Source organism: Paroedura picta, chromosome 6 (genome assembly GCF_049243985.1).
Source record: "Paroedura picta isolate Pp20150507F chromosome 6, Ppicta_v3.0, whole genome shotgun sequence".
NCBI classification, from domain to species: domain Eukaryota; kingdom Metazoa; phylum Chordata; class Lepidosauria; order Squamata; family Gekkonidae; genus Paroedura; species Paroedura picta.
In genome coordinates, this window is record NC_135374.1 from 24,228,481 (window position 1) to 24,256,392 (window position 27,912).

Below are 27,912 nucleotides of genomic sequence, written 5' to 3' on the forward strand. Positions count from 1 at the left end.
TTAAATTTACTTTTTTTTTTTTAATTTACATTTCAGATATTCCAGCAACCTGGGGGCTTTTTCTCAGGTTTGTCAAACAATCCCCCCTCCCGCTACTTAAGACTGTCCATAGTTCCCTTTTGCAGCTCTATCTGTATCTTTTATAGCAGTTTGAAAATACTGATTTTATGCTTTCGATGTATTCGTTGTGAAATAACATGATCCATATGAGCGCTGTATAAGAAAGCAAGTAAACTTCAGCTGCTTTTTGCCTATGAAGGCAAAAAAAAAAAAAAACACCCATCCCTTTTGCAATTTGCAAAAGTGCAATTTGTATCAGAAAACCATGAAAGGAAAGACACACTCTCCGCTTTAGTTTGCTTCCTCCCCGTACGTTTTACAAAACAAATGTCAGAAGGAAAACTGCGTCGACACAGACCATGCCGCCTGGCTAAACAACAACACAACCGCTCCCTCAGTTAAAAGGCAAAGCAGAAGGTTTCCTTTGGCCATGGGAGAGTCGCCCTATGTCGCTTCCAGCCCCCGCAAAATTTCTGCAATTCAAACACATCCCGCAGATAATATTCCCAGGCAGAAAGAGAAAAAATAAAATATTGGAGGGAGGGCACAATCGTTCCAAAGATCCCTCCGAAAGCACCAGCTGAGCAACGATTCATGAATGAAGAACTGCCCCCATTGAAAGCTCACTGCCAGACGCCCCTAAAACGAAGCAACTGTTCCCTGGGAGGGAATACAGAAATGGCGCGAAAGAGAGCAGCCCACCCTCCCAAGAAGAGGCCTCGAGCCCACTACTACCTTCCCCCCCCTCAAAAAAAAAAGTTCGTTAGCGCTCCCGAGTCGTTCTCGCGCGAGATTTCCTGCGTGACGCTGGGACGCACGCGCCGTCCCCGCACTCCCTCTCCCGACGCGCCCTGCAGCCGGAAGGAAGCGGCCGCGGGTGACGGTGCAAAGATGGTGAGTGGCCGCGCTGGGGAGGAGGGACGGGGGTCAGTTGGCAGGACGGGTCCCGAGGCGACATGGGGGGGGGGAGGACAGGGATGCGGAAGCGGCAGGACGGGCCTCGATACACCTGCTGGAATCCGCACGCCCCCCTCCCCCCTCTTCCGTGGCGCTATTTTTGCCACCCCCTCCCCCGCTGTTGTTTGCGGAGTGGGATTTGCCGAGGCCGCCTGTGCCCCCGGCATTGCGAAGGGCTCTTGGTGTCCCCTCAGGAGAAATGGGGCTCTGTGGAGAGCGTGGCGTCCACATGGGCTGCGTAGAGAGCGACTCAACAAAATTCGAGTCCAGTGGCACCTTTACGACCAACAGAAATTTATTCAAGTAAACTTCATACCTTGAATAAATCTTAAAGGTGCCACTGGACTCGAATTTTGTTGTACTTTACGTAATGCATGACTTCATAGTTATATTCTATGAAAAGCTTAGACAAACAATTTCTTCCATCCTGTGGTTTGACCTTGCTTTGCCACCATTGTGGGGGTCACTGTCTACCAGCCATGCCTGAGGATTTACTTCTTGCTTCCTACAACAACAACAAAGGCTTTGATAGCATATTAAAAATACATTAAAAGGAAGAAAAGTGCCGAGGGACCCACTGCAATAGAGAGTAAACAATGGCAGATATCATGATTTAGAGTGGGGCAAAATACATTCACGATCTTTCATGGCGAGTTATAAAAACTTTGCAACTGGTTCAGTTATATCAGGGTTCTGGGATGTCAAAAGAAACTGAATCTTAAATTCATCCGAATGCAGTTCTCATTTACAAAGCAGCTAGTTAAGAAATTTAGCTCAGATTGAGAAATAAAATGGACAATGGAAAAAAAAGACATGTGTGATTGATTCTGTGCAGCATTGTCCATAGGGGTGAAGCCTAGCTGGATATGGGATCTGTTGAAATCTATATAGCACAGTAGAAGGTAGAGTATTAGTTCTAGCTAGCATAAACACTGTACACTGTTGCAGGGTGGTTAGATGATAGAAATGTGCAGCTAGGGATTGAGAACTTGGTGAGATCCCCAAACTCAGAGCAGGTATTTCTAGCTTTACTGCTAACTTCTTTTAGCTCTGTATCTAGCAGTCTGAGTTTAATTAAATCAAATGCAGCCTTTTCAGATATTAGGCACAAAGAGTCTAAAGAGATTGCTATAGATATAATTTTTCACTCGATGTGCTTTAGCCATGTAGATTATTCATGTTCAGCTATCATAAGGGAAATTATTAGGGTCAGATCTGAAATGCAGGCGAAGCCAGCTTCATTGTTAACAGCCATGCTCTGGCTTCCAATTGTCTTTGGCTGGTTTCTAGACATAGAACTGCGTAAGAAGCATAATTAGGGGTCTAGGATGTCTGCCAGATTGATCTCAGGGAGCTTACAAGAGCTTACTCTATCCTCATAGAACAGGTTTAAAAAATATTCATACCAAGGATGCAAGGGGATGATTTTGGTTAAAGAAATATGAAAAGCTCCTGAAACTAGAACCCCAAATTGTCTTGTTGTTGGTAATTATTGCCTGCACAAGTTGTTCCCATTGTTTTTTAAAGTAACTACTTTACTTTTTCTTTGTTAGTTGGTATAATTGGTTCTTCAAATGGAAATATTCTGCAGGCATAAACTGATCACTGGATTCTCTATAATCATGATAAATGGTGCGGATTTAAGATTGTAATTTGCAACATTCACTATTAAACCAAGAATTTGGGTTTGGGTTGTTTTCTGTATGTCAGGTCAGGAGCTAAATAACTGATGAATGCAAGTAATCATCGTAAGATAAGATTTTATAACCTCAGAACGGTTATGTTCAATAGGGAATTAAATGCCAATAGAGCGTTGGAGTTAAGTAAATGTTTGATCTTTTCAGCAGCGTTTTGTGACCATGGGATCCTAGATAGGGTCATTTGGGAAGCAATAGGACTGTCATGTTAGTATTGCTGTCGGAGGGATTTCCTGCTGTTCAGTCTTTTATTTACTTAATTTATCCAGTTTTAGATCTTGTGCTATAAATTTATGCACTCCAAATATTTGTGCGATGGGGGTGTGTGTTTGTGCATAGGAAGTGCCTGGAGATTGCAGCCAGAATTGATGGTGGATGGGGAAAATCTATTCAGACAGGGCACGAGAGACAGTTGCTACACAAACAATGTCCAACTTAAATAAACAAGAGAGGCTGCTGATGGGAAAGGAAACTAATGCTTCTTATGCTTCTTATGCTTCTTGGAATCCTGGCTCCTCATCCAGACTTTTATCCAATAACCTATATTGCGTCAGTTTTTCATGTCTCCTAACAAATGAGTCTGCTCTGCATCCCCTGGCCATTTTTAGAGATCCTGAATGCAAAATTGTAAATGTAGTATTAGGACAGCATTCTTCCATTATGATGGATAGTAAATCCCAGCCAGTCATGAGAACTGTTGCTGTACTTGTAGGTGTTCTCCTTCCATCCTTTGGCATGTGGAGCTTGGTTGAGTGTCCAACTTTGATAAAGGTTCAGTTGACCATGTTTTGGTAAATGGCATTTTGTTTACACCCCCAAACCTCTAACTGGGGTTTAATGGGATATAGATATTTACCTTTTGAGGGGGAATAAACTTTGCATTTGGGCATTGAACACTGCCAGGTGGTGCACACTGAAGACATGGAAAGGAAGAGTAGGGACAGAGTTTGCATTTAAACATAGTCTACCCTCTGAAGTCAGGGAGTTATTTGACAGTTTCCTTGTAACAGATGCTTTAAGGTATGATTTGTATTGTCACTAATTTTAAGGTAATCGAACATCTCACTAATATATTTTCTGAGAAGTTGCTGTAAAGCGTAAGGTATATGTAATATTTTACTCCCCCAGAGAGCCTTACACTCCACCACCTCCAACTGGCTAGTGATCCCTGGCCCCAAAGAAGCATGTTGGGCCTCAATCAGGGCCAGAGCTTTCTCTGTCCTGGCCCTCACCTGGTGGAACAAGCTCCCTGAAAAGATCAGGGCCCTTCCTGAACTTCCACAATTCTGCAGGGCCCATAAAAGGGAGCTCCTCCACCAGGCATTTGGTTGAGGCTGACAGACTCGACATTACCTGCTGCCCCCCCCCCCCAGACATCCCTTCCATGTCCTCAACCAAACTGACCTCCCTGCGGGTTCTTGTTTAGAAAGTTATTATTGTACTGTTAACTGTTTTAGTATCATTACTCAGTTTTGGTTTCCACTGTTAGGGTAGTTGTTATTGTGATGTATAGCTCTATGTTTTATGTAAACCACCCTGTGCCTTATGGGAGGGCAGTATAGAAATACAATAAATAAATAAGTAATCACATAATATATTTTATTGTAATTACCAGGGAGTCATTTGAAATACTTGTGAGTTTCCCCCATTAATTGTCATTCTTTCTATTTCAGAATACCCGAGGAATTGGATCTCAGCTGAAAGATAGTATTCCAGTTCCAGATTTTTCATCTCATGGGTCATTTGAAAGCCGTGATACATTGCGAAAAGGGTATGCACTGTTGAATTCTTATAAGTATACAAAATGTAGTTTTGTGCTTCCTTCTTCTGGCCATGCTAAACTTCTGTGTGCCCGGATATCTGAGCCAAACAACCTCTGTCCCATTAAGGTAGAATTTCTGTACTGACAATCTGATATGTGGTATTTCTTATAATGAAGCATGTAGTATAGAAGTAGTTTGGTTAGGACTTCGAGAGAATAGAACTTAGATGATTTCACATTCCCTCCAAGATCGCCTCAACTGACTAATTGCTGCATTACCAGCTTCAGTATGCCTGATTTTCATGGCATTGGTTTTGGATATTTCTTCAGGTTTGTCAAGATTTACTTTGGGAAGAAAGAGATGAGCTCTGATGTCACCATATTTGTGTCATGGATAGGTGCAGGATAATAGCATCCTTGTTCGTTTTGAACCCAGTTACCTTCATTTCGTAACTAGGGAAGTTTGCAATCTAGGAAGTATAATCGAAAGATAATAATAATAATAATAATAATAATAATAATAATAATAATAATAATAATAATAATTTCCCCTTTAAGGAGGGAAATTGTGGGCGCTTACCTGGGGCCCGGGAAGCGCTTGCCTGGAGGAGTGGAGAGTCACAGATGCGCCTGGCTGTAGTAGCCAGGCGTGTCTGTGAGGTGAGGCTGGGAGCCGCAGGAGCAGGGCCAATCAGGGTGCAGCCAGCTGGCCAAGTGTTTTTTCCTGGGCATTCTTCGCTACCTATACAATGCCATTTCTTCTGCACTGCTGAAGAAAAGTGCTAGTTCCGTATTTCCAATCATTTGAAGCTTTAATTCCTTAACATCTGTGTCTGGAATTGTTGCTGGTTAAGAAATTAGGGTTGAGACTTTATGATAAGGTTGCTTGGACTACTTCTATCGTTTATTTTTCTTTATAGCTTTACAAATGCAAAGAGTGAACTTTTGCCTGCCCATCCTTTGGAGCTATCAGAGAAAAATGTAAGTTCAGTATTTAACACGCCAGAACTGCATTAATTGTCCTAAATATCTGTACTCTAATTTGTAATGTCCGAAGTTGATGGGAGTGGGTATGACTGTGACAAGTAGTGCTTTAGGGCAGGGGTAGTCAACCTGTGGTCCTCCAGATATTCATGGACCAGAATTCCCAAGAGCCCCTGCCAACATTTGCTGGCAGGGGCTCATGGGAATTGTAGTCCATGAACATCTGGAAGACCACAGGTTGACTACCCCTGCTTTACGGTATCAAAAATATATAGAATCATAGAGTTGGAAGGGGCCATATAGGCCATCTAGTCCAACCCCCTGCTCAACGCAGGATTAGCCCTAAGCATCCTAAAGCATCCAAGAAAAGTGTGTATCCAACCTTTGCTTGAAGACTTCCAGTGAGGGGGAGCTCACCACCTCCCTAGGCAGCCTATTCCACTGCTGAACTACTCTGACTGTGAAAAACTTTTTCCTGATATCTAGCCTATATCGTTGTACTTGAAGTTTAAACCCATTACTGCGTGTCCTCTCCTCTGCAGCCAGCAGAAACAGCATCCTGCCCTCCTCCAAGTGACAACCTTTCAAATACTTAAAGAGGGCTATCATGTCCCCTCTCAACCTCCTTTTCTCCAGGCTGAACATTCCCAAGTCCCTCAACCTATCTTCATAGGGCTTGGTCCCTTGACCCCAGATCATCTTCGTCGCTCTCCTCTGTACCCTTTCAATTTTATCAACGTCCTTCTTGAAGTGAGGCCTCCAGAACTGCACATAGTACTCAAGGTGTGGTCTGACCAGTGCCGTATACAATGGGACTATGACATCTTGTGATTTTGATGTGATGCCCCTGTTGATACAGCCCAAAATGGCATTTGCCTTTTTTACCGCTGCATCACACTGCCTGCTCATGTTTAGTTTACAATCCACAAGTACCCCAAGGTCTCGTTCACACACAGTGCTACCTAGAAGCGTATCCCCCATCCAGTAGGCATGCTTTTCATTTTTCTGACCCAGATGCAGAACTTTACACTTATCTTTATTAAATTGCATCTTGTTCTCATTTGCCCATTTTTCCATTGTGTTCAGATCTCGTTGAACTCTGTTTCTATCTTCCGGAGTATTTGCCAGTCCTCCCAATTTGGTGTCATCTGCAAACTTGATGAATAGTCCCTCCACCCCCTCATCTAGATCATTAATAAATATGTTAATATCTGGTGAGATTTACTCAGGAGTAATAAAATGCATAGAGTTTCAGCCATAAATAGTGGCTTTACGTTTAATTTCAGAAGTAATAGGCTCTGGTCAGTTATCACAGCTCATGCAAAAATGGCAAATTGGCATATCATCCTTAATCTCTTCCCCTTCAGCTGATCAGGTCTATGCAGAAACAAGATTCTAGTCGTAACATGGCAGAATAAGGTTTATCTCCCAGCCATGAGGGGGATTACAACTGAGAGGCAGGATTTCAGTTGTTGATGTCATAGGGAAACTAATTCTGTGCTGGCTCCTAGTAAGTATGAACTGAACCTTTAGCCAAATATATGTATAAAAAACAGGGAAACTTTGCTAAACATGCATTTTCTTTTTTTCCCCTGTGCCAGAAATAATACATTTGACACTTGAATTGAGTGGCATTTTGGCTTTTGGCCATGTACTGCTTTCACCACTAGATGGAGTCAGATCTGTTTAGCTGGCAAAATACAACAAAGCGAAATGTAACAGCAGATTGTTAAGGTGCTTTTAAATCCCCCTTTGGAATAAGGCATTGTTCATTCTTATTTTTCCATGCAGAAGGGAACTAGTTATCTAGTGTCTAGTTAATGTGTCTAGTTAAACTAGTTTATGAGATTGAGGGAAACTGCATTTCCATTATTGGTTGTCAAATATAATTATGTTCTTAAAATTTCTTCTGGTAGCTTTCGTTGAATGAGGATAAAATGAATTTTTCTACTCTGAGAAATATTCAAGGGCTGCATGCACCACTGAAATTACAAATGGAGTTCAAAGCAGTGAAACAGGTATACTTTGGGGTTATTTTGAACAGCATAAATTCTTTACCATCTCTACTAACCATTGTATGTTTCTTTTTCAAGCCCTGTTTGCTTAATTATTATTATTTTGTTAGTTGCTGATGATCTTTACTTTAAATTCCTGCTGTTGTTATTCAATAGAGCTTAGAGCACAGGATATGGCCTTTGGTTCCTGCGAAGGTGGGGAGACAGAGAGGATGACAGAGATCTCAGTCTGATCATTATGTTGTTAGTAAGGCTGTGCCACTCAATAAAGGGAATCATGATCAATTCATTGTATATGTTTTCATATGTTAACTCTGCATACACTGGCAGGTAATTTTTAATAATCCTTTCCTAGATGAGAAAGGAAACGGCATTGCACCTTTTATAAGAATTAACATTTTTAGAAAATATGATGCATAGTTAATTAGGGGTATCTTTTTAGGTCAGCAAATGAGTTTCACTTAGCAAATCAAGCAACCCTAAATAGCATAGATAATTTAAAAAAAACTTTCCTTCTTGGAGACAAGCTAGATCTTGCAGTGTTTCCATTTATTTTGTGGAATGGGAGGAGAGATGATCACCTTCCAAATAAACTGGTACATGTTTTGAATGTACAGTGAGTGGCTTTATAACTTGTCATGAGTGCAGCTTACAATATCTATGTGTATGTATTTAACAAATAAAAAGCAAATTCTACTACTACTTCTAATTAGTCTCTATTTAAAATGTGGACAGCTTATCTGCAGAATGGCAGATTCCCTAATATACTGTGTGACACTTTGCAGGTCCAGCGACTTCCTTTCCTTCACAGCTCTAACCTGTCCCTGGAGATCTTGAAAGGCAACTATGACTGCATTGGTTTTGAGGATATTCTCAATGGTAAGAATTTGTTTTCAGAACTTGAGGAGATATCAGATGAGATGAAGGTTATTCATTTGTTGTCTTTCTCAGAGATTATTAAGGAAGAGAGAATTGTAGATAGCTCAAGGCTTCCCTAAATGGCCGAAGACTCAAAAACCTGCTTAAAAATAGCAGTGCGTTGTGAGGTTCTATGTAAATGATAGCCACATTGTAGATGGACTCCATCAGAATTGCATAATTTGCCACTAGGAGAGGATCTGGATTCTTTATTAATGTCTGCTATCAGGTTGATAATTGTCATTTAAATATTGCCTACTGCAGACACATCTGTTCAGGCACAGCCCTCTTCTATGGGAGGGGAGCCTGAGCTGACTGTACATTTGTCAGAGGGAGATGGAGAATTTGAAGCACAGCACAAGCAAATCCTGCGTTTCTTCTCTTGCATCAGTGGAAACTTTGCCAGTGGTAGAGTGAAGAGGGGCTACATCACCCAGTTCTCCCCTCATAGGACTCCCATGATTGAGCATCAGCTTTTTAGAGATGTCAGAGAACCCCCCCTTGGGGGGGGGGAGATCTCAGAGGATGTCCCTGCAAAAGCCATCGTAGGCAGCTTCCATAGAACCTGATCCATATTTATAATTACCTTGTACAATACTTTTTTTCATAATATGAATTAATACAAATATTGTTTTCCAGACCCAGCACAAAGTGAAATAATGGGAGATCCTCATATGATGATGGAGCGTCAACTTGGTTTATTATAACACCCGCATACTCCAGGCTTACTGTACATGGAAATGTTTCTTGCCTGTCTCTCTGCAGTTTAAGGAAACCATATTAAATGGCAGCCGTACAATATTTTGTTCATATACATGACTTCTTACCTAACTTGATGAAAAGGCACATTAAATGCTTGAAGAATGTTGACCTTTGTTTTGTGTTTACTGTCAATATAAATGTCTTGTAATTGGGATATTTTAAAATATCAGGAAATCGGTATCTCTATTCAGGGCTATAGTTACTTCATGACCACATTGTCGAAACCGGCACACTGAAAAGTATAGAAACAGGGCATTTTAAAAAATGGTTTTAAAATACTAAATTGGATGTTCTTTTGCAACTTATAACCCAGGTATTTGCTGTTGAATCTTTCTCTGTTCTTGATGACTTGACATCTTTTAAATAGTGAATAAAATTTTCTATAAGTTTTGTGACTTTTCAAAATAGTTCATACCTCTGAAGTTATCTTAAGCAGCGTATGTTTCGAATACTATTAGGCCTGTTTATTCACAGCCTCGTTTGATGGTCCTGCTGCAATGTGTACCCTTAGCCCAGAGAATATTGTCGTAACATTTTGGGATCCTACGCTCCTACAGCAGCTGAGATATAAACAGAATTGCAGTGCTCAGAGAACTAACATAGTAATATTGATCCCTCTCGCAGATGCCTTGGAAAATATGATTATACTCAACATTGACAGCTTGTTTAAATGCTCGTTGGTTACATTTGGTGCCCATGAGTCATGCTTAACATGGTCAAAAAGTACTGAGATACTTCTGTTGAAGGAATAGGCTGCAGTTTTGCCTGCTATGTTTTCATGCTCTTTGTTTTGCCTGCTATGGCTTCATGTGTAGAAAGCTAGTTAGTAGGTCCAAACAGCATTAGTGTCAGCCCGGTGCCCCGTAGAAACGTCCAGCTCTCCCTCTTCTGTCCAATGCACCAGCCACAGAAGGAATGCCAAAACAGAAGGCATATACAAAATAAACCATTGTTTAGTGAGGGCCATAACAGAAAAAAGAACCAGAACCATATATACAAAGAAAGAATGTGCCCTGTCTGTCTTCATGCTGTGTGCCTCAGGGGTGGGGGGAGGATTGCAGGGAAAACATGGGTTTGTGGAATTCAGCCCTGTGCTTAGCGGGAGAAGCTAGGGAGTTTCTCCTTCCAGTGTAGGAGTGAGGAATCGAACATGATCACCCAGATTAGAGGCTGCTGCTCTTAACCACTATGCCAAGAGGGCTCTCTTAAAGCCATGGTGGTTATTTCCTCCGTAAATTATAAAGTCTTTTAAGGGCTTTATCAGCTGCACAGATGACACAAAAGTATAGGGGAAGAGCTAGTAAGAGCTGTGGTTATGTGGTAGAATATCTGCTTGGTATGCAGAAGGACTGTGGGTACAACCATCTGAATCTCCAGTTAACATCAACCAGGTTATAGGTGATGTGAAAGCCTACTAGCTGAAATCTCGGAGAGCCACAACTAGTCTGAGCAGATAATACTGACCTTGATGGCCAAGGGTTTCATTCAGTAGTGTCATGTGACATTTTGGACTTCTCCAGGATGTGCTGTCAAAATGGCCTTGTCTTGTTTACCCACCATTTCTTTAGTCAATGGAACAGTCAGGAGGTCCTCTTAATTCCCAGGCATGAATGCATGCAAGATGTTCCTTTGTATATCCTGGTTCAAAGCAACATAGGACAAGCTAATTGGGCTTGGGAATGGGTTGGAAGTCAGTGTAATTGCTGCAGGATCAGGGTTGCATGCTCCCAAACAGCAGTCTAGCCACAGCATTCTGTACTAGCTCCAGTTTTTGTACACTCATCAAGGGTAGTCCCAAGTAGAGCACATTGCAATAATCCATTCTAGATGCAAGTTCAGCATAGATGACTAGCTAAGGAGCCATTCTGGTGTAGTGGTTATCAGTAGCTGTCAAGTTGATGTCTCATGTACTTCTGTATTGTGGTCGTTCCTTGAAAGATGGGATCTGGTCACAGCTGGTTTATTTGTACCCACTTTTCTCCACTGTAGAGACCCAAGACAGCTTACATCATTCTTCTCTCCTGCCTTTTGGCCTTATAGTAACCCTGTGATTTAGGGAATGTGGAAGGCCCATAGTCACCCAGCAAGCTTTCATGGCAGAGTGGAATTTTAAACCTGGTTCTCCGAGCCACTAGAATCGCTATGTACTTCTGTATTGCCCCAATTATTCTGCTCGTAAGCTCTGTCTCCATCACTGGCATTAAAACGCTGGGTCTCTGATGAGTCACTAACTTGTCACCTGCTGGAAGATAGAGCCCCTCATTTCTGCAGTGGTAGCTCACTTTATGCAAAGCTTTTTAAAATCCCTGATCAACCATATACCTTGTTCTGCGATGAACAGATGTCTTCTGAGGCATACAGCTTCCCTTCACCATATGGTGTTCAGCTTATGCCTAGGTTGATCTCATGTTTTATATTTGATTTTAGCCAAATTTCTTCCAATTGAATGAAGTCGAAACAGTGGAACATGTTGTTATACTGTCCATTTTATAAGGACATTTAATTTGTTCCACTTATCTTACTTCCATCCAGGTGGCCAGGAAGATGTGAAAAATTATGTAAATATCTCCTTGCAGACCACTCTAATAAGAATATCCCTAGTCAAATTTTGTGCTGAGATTGTGTCCATAAGAAAGCTGTTTCAAATCTTTGAATAATTTTAAGTATAATTAATTACAGGCCAATTAGGTTGTGAATTTAGCCGTGTTTTAGCCTCTGTATTAATTTTACATTTATATGTAAATTGTTTTTATTAATGGCTAAATTTGATCATAATTGTTGTTTGATATAGAACAGGAATGATTTCAATCTTTTTAGTCCTACTACTGAAAAGAATTTGTTGATTTGATGAAATATTTCATAGGTCAGTGGAAAATCTGAATGGATGTTTTGCCATTCCGGAACTATTAAAAAGGTGTTCAAGATCTTTCTAGTTGAGCTTGAGTGACTAAGACCTGGCTGGCTCAATCTGATGCTTCCCATCAACCCCAAATGTTTAACTATGAACCTTCATAAACTCCCAGCCTTTGCTTCTCACAGATCACAGGATATTTGCCAGGAGGGGAAGACAGAAAAGATTCCCTTCAGGGCATGCTCTTGCTCGTCCCCTCGGTACTATTTGTCCATTTGCCCAACAACCAAGAATAAACTTTTTTTTAGAACAGAAACCAAAGCAATCTTATAAATCTGTTTAATTTCTCTCAATTTTTTTCATCCATACATTAAAAACATTCAAAATTGCTACATATCTGTACAAGATTATTGCTAATACACATGGAAATTTAATTGAATGGCTCTTAAGCCGCCAGTTTTTGAACACTCCAATTTCTACTTTGATTATTTTAAAATCACGTTTCCCTTTCTCCCAGAAATAATAATTTAGATGCTGAAGGGAAGTGCAGGCTTTCCTCTTAGAATTCTTATCAAGCTACAGTTCTTTGGGAAAAGCAAAAAGAGTTAAAGTTCATATCAAATCTAGCAGCTTTTCTGCAGGTGATTAAGGGCCCTCCTTTGATCAACAGAAGGGATATGCCAGTGAGCTCAGAACTCATGAGGACAAAAGAAGCTATAAAAGACAGCAACTGTAAAGAGGAGAGGAATTATGTGAAATGGTGTGGAAAAGTACATCCTGGATAACTTCTGGATTCTTTTGTCTTCATATTCATTTTCAGAATTGAAGCCAAAACAAGTAGATCCTTCTCTAGAGGCCATATATATGTTTTAAAATTAACCATACAGAAAGACCTATGGTACAGCTCATTGTTATAACACTGTCATATATAATATACCAAAACTCAACTTCCAGGGAAATGGCAGCCTGAACAGGAGCACTCTCAAAGGCTCCAGACTTACCTCACTGTTCTCTAAGGCTCCAGACTTATATTACCTATTGGGTGACCTTGGGCTGGGCACAGTTCTCTCAGGGCTCTCTCAGCCTCCCCTACCTTACAGGGAGTCAGTTGTGGGGAGAGGAGTAGGCAATTGTAAGCCACTTTGAGATTCCTTCAGGTAACAACAAGTGAGGGACAAAAACCCGCTCTTATAAATTTGTGATTTTTGGGTTAGTTTTTAAAGACCCACTCTGTAATTATATATCCACTTTGGAAGGCCGGCAGACTGCCAGCACCACCCAGCCTCACAGGTATGAGCATTTTTGAAAAATTAAAGACTACAAATTGCAGAGAACAAAATATTTAAGAGAGCAGTGCAGAGATAAACTATTTAACTATGGTTATTTTAACAATTACTTTCAAGGAAGCTCCAACATAAAATAGCGGATATACTATTGGGAGCAGATGGAACTATAACAATCTGCATTTTCATCTTTTGGGTGAACTTTCTTATTGTATGTATTTGTGGATTATCCTCTCCATAAAGTATACAATCAGTTATTTCTCTTCTCCCCTCCTCTTTTTGACAAAAATATTTAAGAAGATCAGTACTCAGATCTGGGACTCATAAAAGCATCAGCATAGTATACCTGGCTACTTAGATACAGCAAAGCAATAAACTACTCACAATGGCAGGACAGGAAACAGCTACCTAAACAGCAGCTGCAGATATGAGGAATGCACCAGGTACTGCTAGCAACATTCTGCAGGGCCAAAAGACCCTGTTTAATGGCATCCCCTGACCTGTACAATACATAATGGCATTTCAGAGCCTATAATACAAAGTAACAGAAGCTGTTTTATAATCTCAGTGCCCAGAATTAATTTGTTTTAGGGACCATGGGACAAGTTAGATATTTAAGATTGTCCCCACCATTAAGTTGGCAAACAATGCCTGCCTCCCAGCTGCGCTTAAAAAAATAATGGTTTGCATATTTGTAGAGTGCTTTGAAAATTAAAAGTGCTATATAAGTACAAAAATTACACTTTACATCACATTAACTATAGGCTAATTAGCTGCACAGTTTTGGTTTTGTCACCTGAGCTCCAAAGAGTTATAAAAGAAATGAGAGTCTCCATACCAGCTGGAAGAAAATATTATACCATAAAGAGCAAAAATATTAACTACTTATCATGTTGAAAAATATAACACCTGAGAGATACTGTGTACCATATGGCAACCTTAGAAGCAGCAGCAACATACAATGGATTTGCTTCTAGATTTACCATGTAAGTTCTTTATTATCAATCACCCCCACCCTACACACAATATGCCTACAGGAACACATAAAAAGTAGGAACTTTTCTAAGTTCTAAAACAGAAGTGAACACACTTCAGCCCATTCATCTCATTGGACTTAAATCCTGTTTCATGCTGTGTTGGCAGTGGCCAGAATGCATTAGTAGCTTCAGCTCTAGAGTGGAGCCTTGACAGGTATTAAATGCGGTCACAAGAGCTGGGGGCTCTTTGGTTAAGTGTGACCTCAACTGCTCCCTTCTGCATAATCTGATCTCACAGATCAAACATGGTCAGTACAACAGAACTCTACCTCTGCAATTTAACAAATCATTTCTAGAACAACTCATACGTACATGTCAAAATTGGTCCCACATTTCTCAGAGGATGAAAATTTCTTAAAGTGTAGTTCCCATCAAATAAGGGGTCAGCTTTTTACTCTTACAAATTTGGCAATGAAGTGACTGAAGCTGGATACTCTTGGTTGGTTATATTGATTTTTGAGCTCTTTATGCCTTTGGTGGATTTGTTATGCTGACAGGTATGTTGAAATCTGTTTTACTTTGAAGAAGATTATGTATCAAAACAGGTGAGTAGCTGGCACCTTCTTGCTGAACTGCTGTCCTGGAATTCTGCAGTTCTTCAGTGGTTGGATTGTGGCATCATTGACTGGATTGGAGTTTCATATTCACCAACCAGGATGGAGTTCCACAGCAGTTGAATTATAATAAGGTCCATGATGATTACCGACCCAGGAAAAACTCTGTGCTGATTAAAGGACTTGCATTTTACAATGATTAGGCATTGATAAGTTTGACAAAGGTTTTCTTTCACTTATGGTGACTGAAAGTGAATAATGTCCAAAACGTTTGTTCCTTAAAATTCTCTTTATCTATTGAATTGGATCTACATTAAATGCTAATTTTTGTGTAGTGGTGGCTTCGTGCCAGCTTGATGTAGTGGTTAGGAGTGCCAGCTTGGTGTAGTTTTAGGAGTGTGGACTTCTAATCTGGCATGCCAGGTTCGATTCTGCACTCCCCCACATGCAACCAGCTGGGTGACCTTGGGCTCGCCATGGCACTGATAAAACTGTCCTGACTGAGCAGTGATATCAGGGCTCTCTCAGCCTCACCCACCTCACAGGGTGCCTGTTGTGGGGAAAGCAAAGATGACTGTAAGCCACTTTGAGACACCTTAGGGTAGAGAAAAGCAGCATATAAGAACCAACTCTTTTTCTTAATTGTTAGAGCTCAGGATTTTAAGCATAATTCTTGATATTATATCAATGACCACTAGATCATGTATTCGGTATGCTTGTTTACAGTTTAGATGTGGTTTCACCACAGTTTTTCTTTTATTGCATGATATTAAATCATCCTCAAGTAGATTCACACATGCTGAAAGTGAGTGCCTTCAACACGGATCCAGACCACAAACCAACAGATTCAGCAAACAGTGGGGTGCCCCAACTCATTATCTCAATTTGTATCCCACCATTCATATCTGATTCACTATGATGGGATGCAAGATCAACTTGTATGGACATCAGCAGATTAAAGCTTCAGAAGGGTAACAAAGTTAAAGTTCACAGGGTATAAGCTTTCATGTACATGCACACTTCTTCAGATACTAAGGCAGGGAAGGGAGTTTTAACTCTCAAAAGCTTATATCCTGCAAAACTTCTTGTTCTTAAACCTTAAAAAATTCTGTACAGTTAGGGTTAGGCTAGGCCTAGTTCATGAATGTCATGTAGCTCTTCCCCTCTTTTCCTGGTGCTTTATGTCTGGGTTTTCCTCATGACCATGTCTGTCTTGTTATATTTTGTTTTTCTGGAGGCTCTTGGCCCCCCGCCCCCTTCGCAAACCTTGTTTTTGTTTTGCTCCCGCAAATATAGACAAGTGGGGCGGTTTGTAGTGAATACAATAAGAGAAAGAAAAAACCTATCCCAAGGCTACTATAAATGTTACTAAAATAATTGAAGTAAATGGTTCTTCGTTCTTGTTTATTGTCGGGTAGGATCCAACCAGAACGGTTTCTAGATATGTCCCGTTTTCAAATGGAAATTTTCCTCAATGGTTGTCCTTTGAATGTAAATATCATGGAATATCCAAATTGTAACATTCAAACTCTATTGAATAATATAGCATATATATATATAGCATATATATCGGCCTTTCGCTCTTCAATATAGGGATGCTAGTAATACCAACTGCAAAGATACCAAGATAATCAATGAGGAAAATCAAATTTTGATATTCCTGCTCGGTCAGAACAGCTTTATCAGTGCTGTGACGAGCCCAAGGTCACCCAGCTGGCTGCATGTGGGGGAGTGCAGAATCAAACTCTGCTCGCCAGATTAGAAATCCACATTCCTACTACACCACCTTTATTTTAGAATTGAAACCCTTTCAAATGAAAATGTTTGAATTTTTTTTTTTAATGTATAAAACCTGGTCACAAATTCCCTTTTTTAAAAAGCCCTTGACGCTAATTAATTTACACTGGCAACACAGAGGATTCATTAGCCTAACTTTGTCCATGAAGACATGTTTCCCTGAACCCAGAATACTTGCCATTTTGTGTAACAAAGTCAAGAAGTTTCAGCATTTCTTGTCGATTTGTCCTCTCCTCTCTTCTGAAACTCCTATTTTTCATCACAGAGTACATTAGTATTGCAACATTAACAGCTAAATCCTATGTATTGCCATACCAAGATAGGAAAGACTTCATATTCTCTCCTTTGTGACTTCCCCTTTTGCCCTTTTACACAGCATCTAGTACAGCAGCAGCTTTTCAGTTCTTGAGGAGCTCCAGTAGTGCAGACATCAGATCCCAGTTCAGCTGTGACAACCCAACTGACCCACTGGGTCTCAAGCAGGCGAGAGGTCGTATGCAAGGCACATCCTCCTCTCAGCTGTCAGCCTCCTCACCAGCAGGCTCTTCTTCATGGACAAGTGGCATATACTCCTGTTGATGCCCAGTGGCACTCATAAACCAGCTAGGAGAAAGAGATGTGAGAGGTTTTAGAAGAGATGACACACCATGCGTCCATTAAGTCACCACCAGCTGAAGCAGGGGTGGTCAAACTGAGGCCCTCCAAATCTCCATGGACTACAATCCCCATGAGCCCCTGCCAGTGAATGCTGGCAGGGGCTCATGGGAATTGTAGTCCATTGACATCTGGAGGACCACAGTTTGACAACCCCTGAGCTAAAGAAACCAGAAGGTTTCTGTGCACGATGGCAAAGTTATGAAGGTGAGCCTGGGATCGGCCATATCACTTGCTACTCCTTGCCATTGCAGCTCAGAAACTATCCGCTGCAAAAGCCATACTTGATTATGGTTTGCTCTCTGCCCTTCAAATGAGGAACTAAGATGTGGTGTGGAATCCAGGATAGAGGGCAGAGGGCAGAGAGCAGCTACAGTCTGTGGTTCAGATGCCAACAATAAAAACTGATTTGGTTTGTGAGCAGGGGGGGTAGAGGCTGTGAGTCAGAAGATTCCCTTTGCTCATTCAACCTATTTTAATAAAGTTGTGGCAATGATAAATGCAACATTCCAGCAGAAGACACTCCGTTTGAAAGGCCTCTCACCATGCAAGTTATAAAATATTCTTTTATGTCTAAGTATTTACACTGATGAACAAATTGCACATTTTTGTCGCCATTGATTGGTTTCAGCTGGGGAAAGCCAGGTGGGCAGGGCAGTGACTGACTAATGCCCAGGCTACATAACACATAAAGCTCCCTATACAGAATCAGATGATTGCCCCATCAAGTTTAGTGTTGTCCTTTCTGATTTTCCTGGAGATGCTGGGACTGTGTGTACAGCAGATGTTCTACCACCACAACCCCCTCTCCCTCTATGCTATCATCAACACGCCTCTCTCCAGGCAACTGCTGACCAACTCCTACCTCAATTTGTATTTCAGAAGGGCTTTGTGAAGGTGAAGAGATGACATTCAACATGATCCATACTCACCACATGGTGCCCAAAGGAATTATACAGAGACCGGCTGATAAAAGGAAACTGAAGCCTGAATACCAGGCTACAGTGACTGCATAGATGCTATTAAAAGCAGCAAGTGAGATGACACCGATTACAACCTCCAAACAGGCAATGCAAGCAAAGAGAGCACCTGTCAAAAATAGAACAAAGAAAGGTTCGAGAGAGATGTAAGATAGTTCAGACCTACAAAGGTTCTGCAGCAATACCAGGGCAAAAAGCCTACAAGGATAATCTACACTTATTTAAAACATATCTTTCCACCAAAAAACCCACAGGCGCCATAGAGTCTAAAGTTGCAATTAAGAAGATGAACAGTGATGAGCAATATCATAGAAAGGCCTAAAGGACAAGTCAGTGCCTCTCAAAAGATTGGTACAAGGGAAATAAAAGGCATTTCACACTGAACTAGCACTGCAGTTTCTGTATTTTTTTGACAGCTGCATTTCATCTACGGTTCATGTATTTCATCTACAGCTTTCACTATTACAACTGATCTTCAACCAACAGAGATCAATTCACCTTGAGAAAATAGACAGTCTGAAAAGGTGGACTCTATGGCATTACAGACTATTAAAGCCCCTACTATCCTCAAACCCCACCTTCCTCAGGCTCCACCCTCAAAATCCCCTGGTATTTACTAACCCAGAGCTGGCAGCCCAATCTACTACATTTATGTTTGCCACATCCCCCTGAGTTAATAGACCCAAGATTGGGAAACTCCTGGAAATTTGAGGATTGAGCCTGGCCTGGGGAGAACAAGGATCTCAATGGTGTTCAATGCCATAGAATTCTCTCTCCCAAGCATCCATTTTCTCCAGGGGAACTAATCTTTGTAGTTTGGAGATGAGCTGTAATTCTGGGGGACTTCCGGGTCCCACGTGGAGGTTGGCATTGCTAAGAGCATTTCTTTGCTGTAGATTACATTTCTTAGCTTTCAAACTGACAAGACTAACATTTCAACTGTAGGTTACAAACTCAAAAATTATCCCATAGTGAGACTTTAAGATACATCTTTATTTAAGAGACATCTCAGGGCTGACTCATATGATGAATATAAGATGAGGCTGTAGTTCAGTGGTAAAGCCAATTTTGCATGCTGAAAATTCAATCCCTGGCATCCCCAGTTACAAGGATTGGCTAGTAGGTGAGGAGGAAGCGCTCTGCCTGAGACCCTGGGGATCTGCTGCCAGCTAGAGAAGTCATGGCCTTGTTAAATCAACAATCTGACACAGAAGGGGCAGTTTCATGTGATCATTCAGTGCCTGGCTGGAGGAGGCAAGTCAATTTATATGCATACAGGACTTTCATAGAACTTGATGTCACTGAAATTAATTAACATCCTCGAAGTCACATCCATGCATGCGTGAAACAATCCTCAGATTCAATATGGAACCTAATTTGAGCTGCACATATAAAAACAGTTTTAAAAGTTTTGACTGGAAAAAAACAGTTTACAAAAGCCCACAAAGCAGAAGACTATAAACTGAAATGTAAAAATAGAGAACTAATGGGAGCAGCGGAACAACAGGAAAAATCAAGCCACTAAAATTGGGATGACTCCAATAGCAGATACACTAATTAATCAACTGAATCCTTGGAAAATTAAAAGACGTCTTAATAGCATTAATATGAAATTATTGTCACAGATCTGTCTGCAAAGGATGTGCCAGAAATGGGCCACCACTACTGAAAAAGCCTTCAGAGAAGAGTCTTACAAATTTGGCCAAGTACCAATTTGTTTTTTAGGTTAGCAGGAGCATACACACAAGAATTAAAACCCCACAGGGGTTTTAGCTTGTAGTTCCTGTATTAAATCTATTGAACATCTTCTTTACGCTGTGTATTTCTTGCTCACCCTCTGCCTATATTAAATTCCCATTTAATTGCATCCGAGGTAGTGTGCTTGAATAAAACTTTGTTGGTCTTAAAGCTGCCACTGGACTCAAACATTGTTCCAAGTGAGTCTGTATGTTGTTGGTAGCTAAATAAATCTGAAGTCATTCACTCAACATTGGCTAGGATTTCAAGAAATCATCACAGAACAATCATGACTGCTTTTTCAGTAACTGACTCACCTTGTTCACTAGGAAGAACCACCTTTGACAGCATGGATCGAAGCACTGGAAGAGGCATGTAAGCCAGGAGAGCTGGCACACGTACTGCAAAATTCATGATCAATCATGAGACAGCGATATTAAACAAGCCAAGAAGCAAAACAGTCATTGTAAGACACACAGTTTTTTTTTAAAGGCCCCAGGGAACGGCAGCTAAGATGTATAAATATATAATTATGTAATTATTTAGGATTACAATGGCACAAGATTCAGTCACAACTGTAACAGCATGTTTTATTAGGACCAACCAAAGACATTGCAACACTGTGACCAAGTTTTTTTTTTCCTTTGCCAGAACTTTCCATCAGGCTGGATGGATGTTCAGTAAATAAAATCAGAATTTAAAAGGAAGATGTTTTGGGACAGGATGGAGAAGCCCTTAGCCCAGCATCTGTTGAGTCTTAAAATGCAGGGGATGTTACAGATTACTGGATTATGTAGTGTTTGTTGCAAAAGAGGTTCTTGTCCCAGTAGCCTTTACTGTATCTTGGAACCTGTTTAGCAGCCAACACCTACTAGTCTCTTAATTCAGACTAGTTCAGAAGAAATGGATAATCACCTGCCGACTACTGAATACCCAAGCCTGGTGAATCTTCTGCCAGAAATATTGCTCACTGTTTTGTTCTATTTAGGTTAGTCCTAATAAAATGAGTTACACAACAGTTGACTCTGGTTCTGGGCCATCAAGAGAAATGCATTATGTTTGTACATAGTTTCGAATTTTGGATAATGGAATGAACCACATATTGAATTTTAAATGCTCTCTCTTCCAGGTGGAGATATGATGCTGCATTACTGCATCTATGCATTTCTGCTTTGGTGTGTATAATCGAAGGCACTTTTTACACACAACATTTAAAAAAAAGAAAATCATGATAATGATGAAGACCTGGTTTTTATACCCTACTTTTCTGGGCCCCAAGAAGTCTCAAAGCAACTTGCTGACAATCGTCTTCCCTTCCACTCCCCATAACAGACACCTGTGAGGTAGGTGGGACTGAGAGAGCTCTGACAGGACTGCTCAGTCAGAATAGCTCTATCAGGACTCTGATGAGCCCAAGGTTACCCAGCTGGCTGCATGAGGAGGAGCGGGGAATCAAACCTGCCTCGCCAGATTAGAAGCCACTGCTCATAACCACTACACCATGCTGTGTTGTTATCTAAGTATTTTCTACTTATATTTTAAATATGGTACAGTTTTCAATCTGGGTTTTTAAAAAAAATCCATTCTGCTCCTTAGTAAAAACTGCGATAACTAGGGTGAGCGAATAAAGTCATCCAAGCTAGGTCTGATCTCGATTAGGGTGAAAAATGGGCAGCGATAATATAATAAATGGATAATCACCCATAACTGCAGCTCTCCCCACTCTAATTTCTGCATTTCACCGGCCTGGTTCTCCACTCACCTAGAAGCATGAGCAATGTAGTGTTGGCAAAGGCAGCCATGATAATCCCTCCAACGTATGAGAAAATCCCAATGAAAACCAGGTAGATGTCTTTTAGTCTCTGAGAAAGTACAGCTATTCCTAGAAAACTGGTCAAAGGGATTGCAGTGGATGCTGCAGAGCCGTATCCTATGTAGATTTCATTCCAGCAGAGTGGGTCATTCAGTTCATAAAGGATAAACTGAGACATCCCACCAAACACTGTAAACAAATAAGCCATAAAAGTACACAGCAGTAAGACGATCAAAGTTTGCTTCTTAGGAGAGGAGGATTTAAAAAGTGCGTGCACTTCGGAAAAAGTTTTCTTAAGGCCGCCCAGCAGAGACTTTCGCTGAACTTCAGATACACGTATTGTATCGTCCAAAAAACACATCACATAGAAAATGTTCACCATGTCAATCAGTGAAACAGTCACAAATGTCCAAGTAAAGCCTATTCCTCTCAAAATGAATCCTGAAGACAGTCCTCCCACTCCAGACACCAATCCGTAGATCAAATCAACCACCGCTATCCGGATTGTTTTCTGCTTCGGATTCTCACAGAGATCGACTATGAAAGCAAAGACGCCCCCGAGGAAAGTTGCAATGCCGCCAAAGAACCCAGTTATAAAGGCCATAGCGTACAGAAAAGGGAGGGAGAGAGAGTAATAAGATGTGGCACTGAGGAAAATGCCACTTACAAGATTCCCCACCAGAGGCAGAACTACTGAGATTTTTCGTCCATAGCTATTCCCATTAGCTACAAGGACAAAGGCTACCAAAATGTTGAGAATGGCACCAGATAATTCCATTTTCATGGTAAAAAGGGAAGTTTTTGCTTGGACTTCCTGAAAAAGGAAAAAATAAACAGAATTAAGATCAAGTAGGGGAGGGAGGCATTCAAAATAGTCCTGTATTTACTTTCTCTTTTACTTGAGTATTTGCATTCTCCTCACTCCCAAATTATGATTTAGAAAATTGTTATCCTGTGTTTATGAAAGAAACGTACTCAAGGTGATGGTTAACAATAAAAATGCAAAATATTTTTAACACACGCAGAAGAAATCTAGCAAAAAATAAATGCAGCAACCTAGAAATAAAACAATATTCAAAACATTGTGGAAGGCGTGTGATTTAAAGTAAACATGATGGACATCACTTGGCATCTAAAAGATGTTAACTTAAGTGCCAGGAGTTGTAGTTCTGTAACTGAAGTTCACCTGCTTCAAAAAAACCCAACCCTCTCTTTGCTGCTATGACAGCCCTGTCCATTTCCTCCCTCAGAGGCAAGATTTTCCCTCCTTTTCTCTCTTTTTCAGACTGAGCAGCCCTAGTGGTCTTCTTTTCTTCTTTCCTGAACAACTTCAGCTGTCCCGCCCCATATCAGTACATTTCACTGCTTGCTCACTACAGGAACATGAGAGAAGGGGTTGGGCTACCCTTTAAATCACTGATAATGACACTAGGAACACTTTCAAAATCAAAATTAACAAAGGTGATATCAAGAGTTGAAATTACTGAGGTAACTCAATATAGATAAACTCTGAGGGAAAATCAGTATGTGCACAGATTTTACTTTCAGGTTAATGAGAGTTTCTTAATCTTTTCACACTTACTTAAATCTTTATGTTGAGAAGCTTTTGTTCCAGTGCTCTCTCCAAACACTTCAGTACACTTTCTTTGAGTATTCTCTGACTCTTTTGGTTTCCAGAAGGCTGGTGCCTTCTTTCCAGTATCCAAACCCCTTCTCTTGAAACACCAGTACTCTTCTAGAGTTAATTGACACCTAAATTCTCTAAAGGCAGTTTCTAACCACCCCAGATCAGGGATTTCTAAACTCTTCAGAGCTAACTTGCTTCTCTCTAAAAGGTCTATCTCCTTTCCTTGGCCTGAATGGAAGTCTGTCTAACCCACTTGTCCTTGCCAACTTTCCCCCAGTTCTCATTTTGTGTCAAACTGCTTTCAGCTAAGGCTGAAATCAGACTTGGCTCCATCCATGCAGAAATCTGACAGCAGAAGTCTTTCTCTGCTCAGCCGATGCTAATCAATCAAATTGCTTGGAGCAGTCTGTCACTTTGAAGAATTAATTTAATGTACATTTTTGCTAAACTACCAAAGCAACCATTTCCCTGATGAACTGATCTGTCACCTGGAGATCAACTGTAATAGCAGGAGATCTTCATCTACTACCCGTGCAGAGAGCTAGCTTAGTGTAGTGGTTAATCTTGCGAGCCAATTTTGATTCCACGCTCCTCCACATGCAACCAGCTGGGTGACCTTGGGCTTGCCACGGTGCTGATAAAGCTGTTCTGACCAAGCAGCAATATCAGCGCTCTCTCAGCCTCACCCACCTCACAGGGTGTCTGTTGTGGGGAGAGGAAAGGGAAGGTGAATGTAAGCCACTTTGAGCCTCCTTTAGGTAGAGAAAAGCAGCATATAAGAGCCAACTCTTCTTCTTCAGAGTTATTCCAGACTAAGGCTTAGATCAGACAATCCTAAACAGAATTACCCCTTCCAACTTCATTGGCTTTAGAAGACTACACCTGTGTCTACGACTGCACTGTTACAGTCTTAGTTTTGCTTAGATTGCAAAACCTGATATGCAATATCACCTTACCTCTTCCTTCAAGTAAGTTGGATCACTTTGGTTTAGTTCACAGTGGGAAATATTGTTGCCATCTATGAAGCTGGAGTTGACTGTCTCTTCCCAGATTCTCCGATACACATACTGCTGTACTGAGAGCTGCTCCAGGAAATAGGCAAACATATACATGAAAATGACAGGCTCCACTAACAGAGTTTTCTTCATGATTTGTATTTTAGTTTAAATCTGTTGGTGAAAGAAACAGAAAATGGGAAGAAATGATATGCCTGCATTTGCCACATAGATTATTAACGAAACAATGCAAAACATGACAGCTTTGAACCGCTGAGCTCTAAATTGCTTTTGGATGTTTGATAGAAGAGAGATATTACCAGACATTGCTCAGAGAATAATGGAAGAACTTATATCATTTTGGCATTCATCAACTTTCAAAGAATCAGTAAACATTAGCACAATTGCAGACCATGAGCTTTGCCACCATGCTTTGAACATCCACTCTGCAGAACTCAAACGAAAATGATGGGCAGCAGATTCGAAACAGACAAAAGGAAATACTTCTTTAAATAGTGTGATTGAAATATGAAATTCACTGCTAGAGCTGGCCATAGGAAAAGACAACTTTTAAAGGAATTAGATAGATGTATGGGGGACAGGTCTATCTGTGCCTGTAAGCCATAGTGACTGAGGGGAACCACCATGTTCAAAGGCTGTGAATCCCAGAGCCAGGAGGCAACAGTCAAACTGCGGCCCTCCAGATGTCCATGGACTACAATTCCCATGAGCCCCTGACAGCAAATGCTGACAGGGGCTCATGGGAATTGTAGTCCATGGACATCTGGAGGGCCGCAGTTTGACTACCCCTGCTCTATGTCCTGTCAGTATCCTTCCAGAAGAACTGGTTGGCTACTATGTGATACAAGACACTGTACATGGATCACCAGTCTTACCCAGCAGGGCTCTTTTAATGCTTTTATAAGAGCCGGGGGAATTCTGTCCTGTCAGTTTTTCCCCTTCCCAAGATAGGGACTCTATAAATAAGTTGCTAAAGTCTTTCACAGTTTAGGGTCATAAAAAGCTGATTCGCCACATGCAGATCAGCAGGCTTCACAAAACAACTGGTAGAGAAGTTGCAGAACAGGTCTGTTAAAGATTACACTCTCACAGTAGGTTACATTTTAAAAAACCCAAAAGTTATCCAATACCTTTTTGTTAGGGCCAATCAAGGTACTATAAAAAGTGGGTGTGCCTTCAGTTTCCCCAGAACTCCTCAAGAGAAAGAGAAAGGGGCAGGGCAGGGCAGCTGAAGTTGCTAGTCTGAAATGCGTGAACCAGCCAAAGTGTATGTTGGAGACATCATTGGAGGGAAACAGTGAGGCTGCCAAACAGGTTTCGAGGTGTGCCAAAAACGAGTGGGGTGAAGTGGCCACTGCGGGCACTCAGAGCGCTGAAGAGTCCCCCCTTGAGGGCGGTGAGAGAGTCCAGAGAACTGAAAGCCCCGCCTCGCCGTTTGGGGATATGACTTTCGACATGACTCCTCATCCTTTTTCCTTCTCCTTTCTCTCTCTCTCACGCCCCAGGTTAAGGGAGGGACGTGGCAGACCGCAGCCCCTTCACCCCTGAGAACTCTGAGGCGGAGGGAAGGGGACTGACTCCCTTTGCTTCCTCCGTCGCCCGAGGTGGAGCAAAACACACGTAGCACGGCGGCGTGGGAGACCAGGGACGCCTGCCTGCTTCCTTCCTACGTTCCCCGGGGAAGGGACCTGTGCGTGCCGTGCGGCAAGTGCCCTCTGCGACCTGCAGCGGCGGCGGCGGCGTCTTACCTTCTCGCACGCGCTACTCGCTCTCCATCGCCTCCGCTCTCCTGGGAGGACGCCCGAGACCCGCCCGCTGAGCGATGGGGGGGGGGCGCTTCTGGCCTTTCTGAGGCCAAACGCCGGCCTTCGCCTAATGCATCCAGGCCATCGGACTCCCCGGGCAGCAGAGACGCTAGAGCGGCTGCTCGACCGAAATGCCGCTCCAGCTGCAGAGCCCGCCTCTCCGCCTGAGCCGGCGCGCTTGGTTTTGCTTTTGCTGCTCGCCCGCGTGACGCGCGCGCCCAATCCCGCCGCGCGGAAACTGAAAGTGGCTGCGTAGGCGATGCTGCGCCGTTTGACCTGGGCAGAGTCTGCACTTACTTTGTTTATTTCATTGTCAATCCTGTTGAATTCAGATCGATTTGAACTCGGGTCTTCCTCTTCTGCTGTGGAAGGAATCTGTTTTCTTGGTGATGGATCTCAGTCCAGATATTTTGCTCAGCTCAATCTTAGGCCAGCCATTCTACCTAGGCCATGAAAGTAACCTTAGATAACCTTATGAATGTATCCTGACCTTTTGTCAGTAGTACAAATGTAATGGATAACAAGCACTATTTCCAATACACTAAGCAGAAAGTCATTTCTCTTTTATCTTCTTAGAATCAGAATCATAGAGTTGGAAGGGGCCATACAGGCCATCTAGTCCAACCCCCTGCTCAACGCAGGATCAGCCCAAAGCATCCTAAAGCATCCAAGAGAAGTGTGTATCCAACCTTTGCTTGAAGACTGCCAGTGAGGGGGAGCTCACCACCTCCTTAGGCAGCCTATTCCACTGCTGAACTACTCTGACTGTGAAAATTTCCCCCCTGATATCTAGTCTATATCGTTGTACTTGTAGTTTAAACCCATTACTGTGTATCCTTTCCTCTGCAGCCAATGGGAACAGCATCCTGCCCTCCTCCAAATGTCAACCTTTCAAATACTTAAAGAGGTCTATCATGTCCCCTCTCAACCTCCTTTTCTCCAGGCTGAACATTCCCAAGTCCCTCAACCTATCTTCATAGGGCTTGGTCCCTTGGCCCCAGATCATCCTCGTTGCTCTCCTCTGTACCCTTTCAATTTTATCTACATCCTTCTTGAAGTGAGGCCTCCAGAACTGCACACAGTACTCCAGGTGTGGTCTAACCAGTGCCGTATACAATGGGATTATGACATCTTGTGATTTTGATGTGATGCCCCTGTTGATACAGCTCAAAATGGCATTTGCCTTTTTAACCGCTGCATCACACTACCTGCTCATGTTTAGTTTACAATCCACAAGTACCCCAAGGTCTCGTTCACACACAGTGTTACCTAGAAGCGTATCCCCCATCCAGTAGGCATGCTTTTCATTTTTCTGACACAGATGCAGAACTTTATACTTATCTTTATTAAATTGCATCTTGTTCTCATTTGCCCATTTTTCCATTTTGTTCAGATCTCGTTGAACTCTGTCTCTATCTTCCGGAGTATTTGCCAGTCCTCCCAATTTGGTGTCATCTGCAAACTTGATGAGTAGTCCCTCCATCCCCTCATCTAGATCATGAATAAATATGTTAAAAAGTACCAGACCGAGCACCAAGCCCTGAGGTACCCTGCTACTCACCTCCCTCCAGTCTGATGAAACACCATTGAAAACAACTCGTTG

At 41.8% G+C, this 27,912-nt stretch overlaps 2 protein-coding genes across 4 annotated transcripts; one reads left to right on the forward strand and one right to left on the reverse strand.

The window, feature by feature from the left end:
* Window positions 1–746: 746 nt before the first annotated feature.
* POMP (proteasome maturation protein) lies at window positions 747–9,261 on the forward strand. 2 transcript variants are annotated; one of them, XM_077341789.1, is made up of 6 exons: window positions 747–954; window positions 4,388–4,485; window positions 5,397–5,457; window positions 7,377–7,478; window positions 8,261–8,354; window positions 9,033–9,261. In XM_077341789.1, exons 1-6 carry the CDS (start codon window positions 952–954, stop codon window positions 9,098–9,100), a joined length of 426 nt encoding a protein of 141 aa, XP_077197904.1. In that variant the 5' UTR covers window positions 747–951; the 3' UTR covers window positions 9,101–9,261. The 2 variants fall into 2 exon arrangements, with proteins under 2 accessions (XP_077197904.1, XP_077197905.1); XM_077341790.1 differs by lacking the exon at window positions 747–954 and adding an exon at window positions 2,626–2,649.
* Window positions 9,262–12,331: 3,070 nt separating this feature from the next.
* SLC46A3 (solute carrier family 46 member 3) lies at window positions 12,332–26,498 on the reverse strand. 2 transcript variants are annotated; one of them, XM_077341787.1, is made up of 6 exons: window positions 26,253–26,498; window positions 24,445–24,657; window positions 21,811–22,675; window positions 20,366–20,449; window positions 18,264–18,420; window positions 12,332–17,280 (listed from the first exon to the last, which is right to left on the reverse strand). In XM_077341787.1, exons 2-6 carry the CDS (start codon window positions 24,634–24,636, stop codon window positions 17,193–17,195), a joined length of 1,386 nt encoding a protein of 461 aa, XP_077197902.1. In that variant the 5' UTR covers window positions 24,637–24,657; window positions 26,253–26,498; the 3' UTR covers window positions 12,332–17,192. The 2 variants fall into 2 exon arrangements, with proteins under 2 accessions (XP_077197902.1, XP_077197903.1); XM_077341788.1 differs by lacking the exons at window positions 24,445–24,657; window positions 26,253–26,498 and adding an exon at window positions 23,444–24,394.
* Between the last annotated feature and the right edge of the window lie 1,414 nt (window positions 26,499–27,912).